Raw genomic sequence first — 12067 nt, forward strand, 5'->3', positions numbered from 1 at the left:
AAAGAGGTAAAGGAGCTGTACTCGAGGAACTACAGAACACTCATGAAAGAAATTGAAGAAGACATAAAAAGATGGAAGACTGTTCCATGCTCTTGGATTGGAAGAATAAACATTGTTAAAATGTCTATACTGCCTAGAGCAATCTATACTTTTAATGCCATTCCGATCAAAATTCCACTGGTATTTTTCAAAGAGCTGGAGCAAATAATCCTAAAATTTGTATGGAATCAGAAGAGACCCCGAATTGCTAAGGAAATGTTGAAAAAACAAAAACAAAACTGGCGGCATCACGTTACCCAATTTCAAGCTTTACTACAAAGCTGTGATCACCAAGACAGCGTGGTACTGGCATAAAAACAGACACATTGACCAGTGGAACAGAGTGGAGAGCCCAGATATGGACCCTCAACTCTATGGTCAAATAATCTTCGACAAAACAGGAAAAAATATACAATGGGAAAAAGACAGTCTCTTCAATAAATGGTGCTGGGAAAACTGGACAGCGATATGTAGAAGAATGAAACTTGACCATTCTCTTACACCGTACACAAAGATAAACTCGAAATGGATAAAAGACCTCAACCTGAGACAGGAATCCATCAGAATATTAGAGGAGAACATAGGCAGTGACCTCTTCGATATCAGCCACAGCAACTTCTTTCAAGATATGTCTCCAAAGGCAAAGGAAACAAAAGCGAAAATGAACTTTTGGGACTTCATCAAGATCAAAAGCTTCTGCACAGCAAAGGAAACAGGCAACAAAACAAAAAGGCAACCCACGGAATGAGAGAAGATACTTGCAAATGACAGTACAGACAAAAGGTTGATATCCAGGATCTATAAAGAACTCCTCAAACTCAACACACACAAAACAGATAATCATATCAAAAAATGGGCAGAAGAGGGGCACCTGGGTGGCTCAGTGGGTTAAAGGCTCTGCCTTCAGCTCAGGTCATGATCCCAGGGTCCTGGGATCGAGCCCCGCATCGGGCTCTCTGCTCCGCGGGGAGCCTGCTTCCTCCTCTCTCTCTGCCTGCCTCTCTGCCTAGTTGTGATTTCTCTCTGTCAAATAAACAAAATATTTTAAAAAATGGGCAGAAGATATGAACAGACACTTCTCCAATGAAGACATACAAATGGCTGTCAGACACATGAGAAAATGTTCATCATCACTAGCCATCAGGGAAATTCAAATTAAAACTACATTGAGATACCACCTGACACCTGTTAGAATGGCCAAAATTAGCAAGACAGGAAGCAACATGTGTTGGAGAGCATGTGGAGAAAGGGAAACCCTCTTACACTGTTGGTAGGAATGCAAGTTAGTACAGCCACTTTGGAGAACAGTGTGGAGATTCCTCAAGAAATTAAGAATAGAGCTTCCCTATGACCCTGCAATTGCACTGCTGGGTATTTACCCCAAAGATACAGATGTAGTGAAAAGAAGGGCCATCTGTACCCCAATTTTATTGCAGCAATGGCCACGGTCGCCAAACTGTGGAAAGAACCAAGATGCCCTTCAACGGACAAATGGATAAGGAAGATGTGGTCCATATACACGATGGAGTATTATGCCTCCATCAGAAAAGATGAATACCCAACTTTTGTAGCAACATGGACGGGACTGGAAGAGATTGTGCTGAGCGAAATAAGTCAAGCAGAGAGAGTCAAGTATCATATGGTCTCACTTATTTGTGGAGCATAACAAAGAACACGGTGGACATGGGGAGATGGAGAGGAGAGGGAGTTGAGGGAAACTGGAAGGGGAGATGAACCATGAGAGACTATGGACTCTGAAAAACAACCAGGGGGTTTTGAAGGGGCGGGGGGGATGGGGGTGGGTGGTTGAGGAACCAGGTGGTGGGTAATAGGGAGGGCACGTACTGCATGGAGCACTGGTTGTGGTGCAAAAACAATGAACACTGTTACGCTGAAAATAAACAAAAAAAAAATAAAATAAAAATTTTCAGAATAAAAAAAATGTTATAACATATTTATCCAATCATTGTTTTCTTTACAACAGTCACATTAAGAGAAGAAGCACTGATTCCAGTGAAGCACCATGATTAAAACATCTTTGATTCCTTCCATTGTTTTATAAGTCAGTGGCATATTCTCTTGAGTATCTGTATTTATGGCAAATTTTTATCCACAGTGAATAGATTTGGTTTCTGAAAATGGATGAAAGTCATATGGGTCCAAATCTAAAGTACGTTAAAAAAAAAGTGCAATTTTTTTTTATTAGTGAGTCATCAGGAATATTAAATGATACATAATAAAATATCAATTGACTAAAGGTAAATTAATCAAATGGCCTGATCTGGCACAGTATTTTTGTGAGTCTCTTCGTCTGTGGACAAGTGTGCTTCTTATGGTATTGTTGTATAAATTTGCATTTTCTGTGATAAAGATCATTTGCATAGTTAGAGTACTGGTTCTTCAGTGGTTCTGTTCAGATGGATTAGAATCATCAAGTGTTAGTGCCCAGAGGACTTAAACATGATCTGTTCCAGGGTCTTCATTTTTGGACATAAGGAAACTTGAATGTGAGAGTGGCAGTCTCCTATTTCCCAGCTTCAGCCATAGCAAACTTGAATTTCTTCACTTTGGCCAAGAAGTGAGCATATATGACTATGTTTGAGTTCCTTAATGCAAATAGCACTGTGCTAAATTCTGGACTATTGGGATGGGTAGATGGAAGGATCAAGACAGGGAAAGCCTCACCCTCGTTGAGGTTAAAGCTAAAATTGCAGCCACGCAGATTAAGATGGAGAAGACAGGTTTTAAGTAAACTATCTGCCTGGTTGAACTTCCAAATAGGAATAAAATTTACTGAAGAAGAGGTTAAGCTTTTTTGAGCACTGATGGAGAATTGGGAATTAAGAGTGGGGAAGAGAAGGTATGGTACATTGTGAGGCAAGAGACAGATTCAGGAAAACATTGCTGCCACAGATTCAGAAACACGTGTTTTTTTCCTTCTCTCCAGGGTGAGGGTTGGATAAATTAAAATTAAAAAAAAAAATCATATGTATCATCTGTCTCCTAAACTTTGAACTTATAATATTCCTGAGAGAAAAATACTTGGTGGGCGTCATTAAATATTAATCATTAGAGATCAGTTTAGCAAAGAGATTTAGTCAGGTTGGAACAGCTTTTAAGAAACCAATTACAATGTGGGTTATGAAAGAGAAGTGGAAGAAACCCAGGGAAAATATTAGAAAATGCAAGTCCCTTCACCCAGTGGAATTTTTGCAGGGAATTCTGGCTAACTAGCTTGTTGAGACTTAAGACAGTAATAAAAATAAGTCCTTGTGCTAAGGATTTAAGAATTGGTAAAAGGCAAAAGCTCGGATTCCTAAAATTGCACCAAATCTTCCTTTTTTAACCAGTATTTCCATTTAAATATTTAAGTATTTGATTGAAAGATGGATAGGAATTCAAAAGAAATATTCATCTTAAGGTTACCTTGTAAAATTTGGTTCTTTGGAAATTCCACAAATTAAATATCACTATAAAATTGGGGAAAATGGAGGGCTGGTTGGTTGGTTGGTTTTTCCTAATTCTTGTATGTTGTTTGTTCAAAGGGATGGTGAGGTATTATTCTTTGGGGGTATTCTTTTATTCATTTCATTAGTTATATTTCAGGGTAATATGAAGGAGTCTGACAGTCTTTTGAAGACCTATAAAATGTTGCAACTTAAACCTGTATTAGAGTTAAGCTTCCTCATTTCTATACATGAAAAACAGGCATGAGTGGTTTGAAAAAGTCAACTGTTTTAAAGGGAAAGGATAACACTCCTAAATGGTATGTACCTATTAACAGAGTGTCAAAATACATGAAGCAAAACTTGATAGAATCATAAGGAAAAAATAGACAAATCTATAATATTAGTTGAAGATTTCAATATCCCTCTCTCAGTAATTGATGAAACAGTAGGCAGAAAATCAGTAAAGATACAGAAAGCTTTAGCAACACTATCAGCCAACAAGACCTAACTGACATTTATAGGATACTCCACCTAACAACAGCTGACTACACGTAATTTTCAAGTGCACATCTAACATTCTCCAAAATAGACTATATTCTGGGCAATAAAACAAATCTCAATAAATTTAAGATGATTGAAACTATGTGAAGTATGTCATCTAACCACAATGGAATGAAGCTAGAAATCAATAACAGATATCTGGAAGATTCCTAGATGAAAAATAAACAACATATTTCTAAATAACCCATTGGGGGTTCAAAAGGAAAATTTGAAAATATTTTAAGTGCATAAAAATAAAAGTACAATTTATCAGAATTTGTGGGACTCAAGATAGTGCTTGGAGAGAAAATTATAACATTAAATGTATATATTATGAAAGAAGAAAAGTTGATAATAGATAATCATAGCTTGAAACAAAAAAATGAATAACAGACCTAAATTAAGTAAAAGGAAGATAATAATAAAGATAAGAGCAGAAATCAATGAAATAGAAAGCAGGAAAATGGGGAAGGGGGATGGAAACAAAACCAGGTTTTTTGAAAAGATCAATAAATCAGAGGCTTGCAAAAAAAAAGAAAAGATCAATAAAATTTTTAAAAGTCTACCCACATTGGGAGCGCCTGGGTGGCTCAGTGGGTTAAAGCCTCTGCCTTTGGCTTGGGTCATGATCCCGGGGTCCTGGGATAGAGCCCCGCATCCGGCTCTCTGCTTAGCAGGGAGCCTGCTTCTTCCTCTCTCTCTCTGCCTGCTTCTCTGCCTACTTGTGATCTCTGTCTGTCAAATAAATAAATAAATAAAATCTTTAAAAAAAAAAAAGTCTACCCACATTGATTAGGAAAAAAGAGAACATACAAATTGCCAATATTAAGAATGAAAGACAAATATTTCTAGAACTCTCATAGACACTAAAAGGTTATTTAGGAAATGTTGTGAGTATCAGCATACTGGCAACAAATTTGACAATTTAGATGAAATGGATATTAAAAAGCACCCTTAAAATGTGTTACCTCATAATTCTACTTCTAGAAATCTATGTTAATAAATTTGAAATGTTGACCAAGCTTTGCATACCAAGATGTTTATCAAAATATAATAGGGAAAAAAAACTGAAATGCATTTCCAACAATGGCAGATTAGTCAAATAAACTATGGTATAAACATACTGATGATGATGATGATGGTAGAAAAAATTCCCATATATAATCCTGCATGAAAAAGTAAGAAATAAAAATGTCAACAAATGGTAAACTCAATACAAAAAGATATTTGTAAAGAAGAATCAGAAAACATACCCTTAAATTGGGCTAATAGGCTACTTTTTAATTTATCACATTATTTCCTTCTCAGTTTCTTCTGTATTTTCCAGATTTGCTAAGAGTGAAATATGTCAGGGTCATATTTTAATTGTCATATGCCAATAAGGTGGTTTTGTCATTGAAAATATAAATTACTCTTTTTCTAGAAACAAAAAACATATAATTCATGTCTTGATGCCAGTTGATTTTGTTTTGGAAATTTAAAACCATGCCTTTTGGGAAGGATGAATAGGATTTGAATGTCTTCGGGTACTTCATCCTTCCTCTGGTAGGCCCATTTTGAGTCTGTCTTTGCGCTGTCTTTCATTCAGCAAGACGCTGGCCCTCCAGCTTCCCTCCTGTTCTCTCACTGTCTTTTCAATCCAGCTGTCAATGGGCAAAAAGTGTGTGTGCTTCCCTTATTTTTTCTTTTTTCTTATTGGCGCATAATGATCGAAGCATCTGTTAGTGGGGAGCCATTACTATGCTTTTCTCTTTCATGCTTCATAGAAACCACACTTAAATGGAGATCTTTAGCACTATGTGAAGACATAACTCTCTTTTTCATTTGTGCAGCTTCTAACTCCATCCAGGCCTTAACTGTGACTAGCTAGCTCTGTTGTCCCTGCCTCTAGCTGCCCCATGTCAGCTTATTTAAAGTAGCTATTGGAGTGCATTGGGGACACAATGTATATCCTTTTCTTTCCAGCGATCCTACAGTGAATGACCTCTAGTTTCTTATGAAATCCCCATAATTAGTAAAAACTGTAAGTCATATGGTTAAAAATCTCAGGGCCTTCATCTTAAACGATCTTCATCTAAACGCCCTTTTGGTACATGAAGGCTAATGATCTTGAGTTGATCTGAAGATTATGTCCATGCTTTTAGCTCAGAATAAATGGGCCTTTTACCATTATACACAAACTTGGTCTTTTTGGCCTTTCTTTCGCATTTGCGTACACACTTATGTGACAAACAATTAAAATGTACTTGATACAGAGAATGACGATTAATTCAGCAAATGGTCCTGTGACATGAGGCCCTGTTCTGTGGGGTGACGTTTGGAGGAATCCATGGGGCTCCGTGGGGAGCACCTAACCGCAGGTGTCTCATCAAGCCTCTGGTAGCATTCTCGATCCCTCCTCTCCCTTGACCCCACAGCCGTCCTCTAAAATTACAGTTTTTAAATTGGTTTTCCCACTTCAGCACTTGTGCTATTTCAGTCTCTTCTCCACATGAAGACCAGAGTATCTTTGAGAAATATAAATTTAAATCTCCTTAAAGTTTATGTGTTTTTTCCAAAGATTTATTCATTCATTTGACAGAGAGGGCAGGAGAACACAAGCAGGGGGAGTGGGAGAGGGAGAAGCAGGCTCCCCACTGAGCAAGGAGCCTGATGCGGGACTCGATCCCAGGACCCTGGGGTGAAGACCTCAGCCAAAGGCAGATGCTTAACTGACTGAGCCACCCAGGTGCCCCTAAATCTCCTTAAAATTTAAATAGAAATCCTCTTTAACCCTTTGATTGCTTTCCGATTGTACTTAAGAAAAAAAAATCCCTAATCCATATCTCACCCCTGGATCTCACTGTAACCACTTTCCCCAGTTTAGTGTGCCACAGCCAAGCGGCCTTCCTTCAGTTCTTCAAACACACCAGACTTCCTCACCTCAGCCCCTCACACACATCTGGAACATCATTGCCTGGCCACCATCTCCTGCTCCCCCTGGCCTCCCACCTTCTCATCCTCCACCCATAAGCTTCTGCCTGGCTGATTAGTACTCAGCATTCAAATATTGTTTAAATATCATGTCCCTAAGGGGCCTCTTCTGGACCTCATCTAAATTTAACTATTTCCTATTCTTTTTATAGCACTCATTGTAATTTTTCATTATATTTTGCAATTTTTCATTATATTTTGCATAGTTTATTTGGTATCTTTCTCTTCTGTAGGCCTGAAAGTTTCATAACTGTATACCACGATGTTTTGCTTGCTCTTTGACTAGCACATACTTAGTGCCCAATAAATTATTGTCGCATGAATTGAAACAAAGAAAAAAGTAAAGGGTAGTGTAAATAATTAGAACATATCTAAGAGAAAAAAACTGCAATTTCACTATTATAGAAAAATATATTAAAGCATTTGTTTTTTGTGGGTTTTTTTTCACTTTTTAAAAATTTCTTTTCAACGTTAACAGTATTCATTGTTTTTGCACCACACCCAGTGCTCCATGCAATACGTGCCCTCCCTATTACCCTCTACCTGGTTCCCCAACCTCCCACCCCCCACCCCTTCAAAACCCTCAGGTTGTTTTTCACAGTCCACAGTCTCTCATGGTTCATCTCCCCTTCCAATTACCCTCAACTCCCTTCTCCTCCATAGTTATTTGTAGTTAAAATTCCCATTTTCAGCTAAGATTTGGGTACAAGAACACATTCATACAGTCCATAAGGAGAGGGCCTTTTTCTGTATTCATTTTTGTTTATGTATTAAATATTTGTTGAATGAGTAAGAGGATTGGTATAATCGTTATGGAATGCAGTGTAGCTAAGTGTATTTAAAAATATCAAATTGGGTTTTTTTGACCCAGTATTTCCACCTAAGAATTTGTCATAAGGAATAATCCTAAATATAGAAAAGGTTATATATTTAAAGATATTTTCACAGTGTTATTTATAGGAGAAAAACATTGGAAACCACCTAAATGCCCAATAAAGTAATAACTGAGGAAAGCATAGTTTATCCACTAGATAGTATATGAGTAACACATAAGCTAAAGGTTAAGATAATATAGTGACTTCAAAAGTGTTCAGAATATTAGTATAAATAAATGAAGAACACGGTTTTATAACATTTACAAAACCAATCCACAGGAAAAAGACTAGAAAGAAATATGTCATGCTGTTGTGGCCATGGGTGATTTCCTTCTCTCTCTCCCTTTTATATTATGCATATATTTCATATATATATATATATAAATATATATTTTTTTATTTTAGCATGCATGTATTTTTTAATAATTAAATTGTTGTATAACATAACTCATATATTTGAGGTTCAATTTCATTTTCAGCACATTTAAATGAGTCCTGATCCTTACATTTTGTAATCACTGAAGTGCTATGTTCTTTGTTTTAGGATGACAGAATCTTTCCGGAAAGTTCCCCTGCTCATGGGTTAGAGAACTCATTCTCTTGGCACGATCGCAGTCGCTTCCTGTCTAGTCCACGATTGTCACACTTGAATCGTAAGTAATGAAATCCTGTACCAGTTTTTAACTTGGATTTAAAGAACTGCAACTCATAGATAGATTAAAATGTAAAGTACCTGATAATAATAGTTGTTTTTTAGGATTTGAAGAAATTGTTATTATGAATCATACAAATAACGCCTCCCAGATTCATTTATGTTAACCAATTTACTAAAGAGTGTATGGGATCCCTTCTTTGTAGACCTTACATTTCTCAGAAAAACAAAATGAATCACTCAAGGTAATAATCTTAATTAAGCAAATTTTTTGTATGGAGGTTGCTGGTAATTGTGGATGAGTGGATAAAGGCAGTTAGGTGATATTTTAAAATTTAAGTCATCAAAAAGTAGAAAATCTTTTCACAGAACTGTTCAGAAATATATCATCTTGTGCAAAGAATAAGGTCACCAATACTGTTAGTGGCTAGATTTCATTCTGTGAATATATTTTAAGTGTTGATAAAATGTTACCAGTGTGAACTAGGTGTGAGTTTGTTGACCTAGGCTACCCTTCCCCACCATTTACCTCTATTCTTCCTTACTATATCAAGTCTCAGTTTGTATGTAAAACCCTTAAGTCTTTGAAACCTATGGTTTTAAATATGGTGTCTATTATGAGTGCCCGTAACACATTACAGTTTTCCTTTAAAACCCTTCTTAGAGGGGTGCCTGGGTGGCTCAGTGGGTTAAAGCCTCTGCCTTCGGCTCAGGTCATGATCTCAGGGTCCTGGGATCAAGCCCCGCATCGGGCTCTCTGCTCAGTGGGGAGCCTGCTTCCTTTCCTCTCTCTCTGCCTGCCTCTCTGCCTACTTGAGATTTCTGTCAAATAAATTAAAATAAAATAAAATAAAATAAAACCTTCTTAGAATAATTATGCAGTTATTTTTTTTAAAAGATTTTATTGATTTATTTGACAGAGAGAGATCACAGGTAGGCAGAGAGGCAGGCAGAGAGAGAGGAAGGGAAGCAGGTTCCCCGCTGAGCAGAGAGCCAGAGGCAGAGCTCGATCTCAGGACCCTGGGATCATGACCTGAGCCGAAAGCAGAGGCTTTAACCCACTGAGCCACCCAGGTGCCCCTGCAGTTATTTTTTATTTGAGTGACTTTTTGTTTAGTGATTATACGCTTCACTGAAGAGTGAACTTTGTGATGAAAGGAGCAATGTCTGTTTTGTTCACAATTATTTCCTCAGCATCCCACATAGTACTTGGAATGTAGTAAATGCTCAATTAATATTAGATGAATGAGAATATGAGTTTTTTTAAATCCACTTTTATCCAAATCATTGGATCTTAAATGTTACTTAATGGATTCTTATTTAAGTAATCATTTAACTCCTCAATTTACCATGGACATAGAGTTTATACATTAAATCTGACAATTCTGTCATTTAAAAAATGTAGGTTGCTATAAAATAAAAAGCAAAATAAGCTACAAAGAAGTAGGTCAAATCCAAAAGTGATAACTCTCATTTTTGCTGATTTATATTCATGGATTCATTGAATAAATATTTATCAGTTTCTGATAAAATGGTTTGGTTTTCATTATATCATGATTATTTTACTCCAAAAGCTGAGCATTTTCTCTTTTCTGTCCTAACCATTTTACTAAGTGATTTTATATGTCTGCATAAAACCCCTGCTATTGTAATCTGGCAGCTGCCCTTCAATGCAAATTGTATCTCAAATGGATTATGGTACCTCAGAATCTGATGTACACATACACAAATGTTTTGTGTTTCATATGAAGAAATGGAAAATTTTCCTCAGGTCTGTTGGATGCATGTGAACATGTAGGCAGAGGGTAAGGACAAAACACCATCAAACATCATAGTATCCTACCCATTAAGACATTCAGAAGCCTGAGATATAAATAGCACCATGATATGGACATAGATGTCATTGTTCTCCTGCTATTTCATTTTGCTATTATGACTTTCATATGGTTCCCTAGAAAGGCACCTAGGAAGTAGTGGTTAGGAGACATTAGAGGGAAAACACCAAGGTTTTTAGAATTTATTATTATTATTGTTACTATTATGACAGCAGTGAAAGAAAGGACATCCAGCTTCACTCTCAGTAGCATTTCATGACCACCTGTGGTCATCTCTCACAGGAAGCCATAGGTTTCTATGTAAATACTGGCTCAAAAGGAAACAAAGTTAAGTAAGAATAGGAAAAAACTTAACTTGGATATGAAGGAACATAACTTGGATATGAAAGTACCTGTTATAGTCTACATTGTAAAATCTGACTGAAAATTTCAGCTTAAAAACTAAGCCTCCTCATTAACTTCTTGTTAAATTATTAATTAATTTATTAATTCATAACTTTACATTTTACTTTTCCTCTTTTGACAAGTCTGTTTTATGATTTTTCTCCATACCTACCTCAATGCTTTCAAGGATACTTTTGAAAATTTAAAAGTACCTTATTGTTAGTCATTTTAAGTGATTGAATTAAACTTATTTTTAGAAATCATAGTTATTCTTATTTACTTTTCTGATAAACCTTGAATTTCTTTTAAAGATTTTATTTATTTGACAGAGAGAGACACAGAGAGAGAGGGAGCACAAGCAGTGGGAGAAGGAGAAGCAGGCTTCCCACTGAGCAGGGAGCCCAATACAGGGCTGGATCCCAGGACCCTGGGATCATGACCTGAGCTGAAGGCAGACGCTTAATGACTGAGCCACCAGGCACCCAATCCTTGAATTTTCTATGTGTTTTTTTCATAATGTACTATTTTAAAAGTGGATCAGGATCACCCTGAATACTGCTCCATTTTTGTAGCATAAAAAATTTCAGCTTAGTTATAGAAATTATCCTGTAATTTTTCTCTAACCTCCTTTTAAATCTCCAAAATTAAGGAGAAACGTCAAAGTCAACTAAGAGAAAAACCAAGCTACAGTAAATTGATCACACAGGGAACAGAATATGTCTTCCTTTTTTTTTTTTTTAAGATTTTTTTTTTTTAATTTATTTATTTGACAGAGAGAGACCACAAGTAGACAGAGAGGCAGGCAGAGAGAGAGAGAGGGAAACAGGCTCGCCACGGAGGAGAGAGCCCGATGCAGGACTTGATCCCAGGACCCTGAGATCATGACCTGAGCAGAAGGCAGCGGCTTAACCCACTGAGCCACCCAGGCGCCCCCAGAATATGTCTTCTTAAATACCATTAATGTCCTCAGAGGTAGAAAACATTACACCCATTAAAAATAAGAACAAGATGCTATGAAAAAGGACCACAGTATAAGATGTCTCAGAAATTTAAAATATGAAAAACTAGAAAGGTGGGAGGCAAAATTGCAAAAACCGTAAAGAAACTAGAAGAAAAAGAAGGGGATAATAGGAGAGAAAAGATATTTAGAGAATCCCTTCAAGAGGAGCAGTACCTGATTACTGAGCCTTGAGAGGAGAGAACAAAAGCCAGGAGTGGGCAGGTTAGAAGGGCCCACCCAACCTGTGCCTGTTGCATGGCCGATGTCTTGAGATTTTCCTTCACCCCCATCCTGTGTTGGTGCCCAAGTTTCTCAGAACG

At 37.0% G+C, this 12067-nt stretch overlaps 1 protein-coding gene across 5 annotated transcripts in view; it reads left to right on the top strand.

Annotated features, from left to right (window-relative positions):
- CEP128 (centrosomal protein 128) overlaps window positions 1-12067 on the top strand; it is a 412817-nt gene that overhangs the window by 395316 nt on the left and 5434 nt on the right. For all 5 annotated transcript variants that reach the window (XM_046006996.1, XM_046006995.1, XM_046006999.1 and 2 more), the window contains one exon: window positions 8421-8529. In XM_046006996.1, coding sequence (XP_045862952.1) covers window positions 8421-8529 — 109 coding nt within the window. The remainder of the gene's footprint in view (window positions 1-8420; window positions 8530-12067) is intronic.

Source organism: Meles meles, chromosome 6 (genome assembly GCF_922984935.1).
Source record: "Meles meles chromosome 6, mMelMel3.1 paternal haplotype, whole genome shotgun sequence".
In the NCBI taxonomy this organism is placed as follows: domain Eukaryota; kingdom Metazoa; phylum Chordata; class Mammalia; order Carnivora; family Mustelidae; genus Meles; species Meles meles.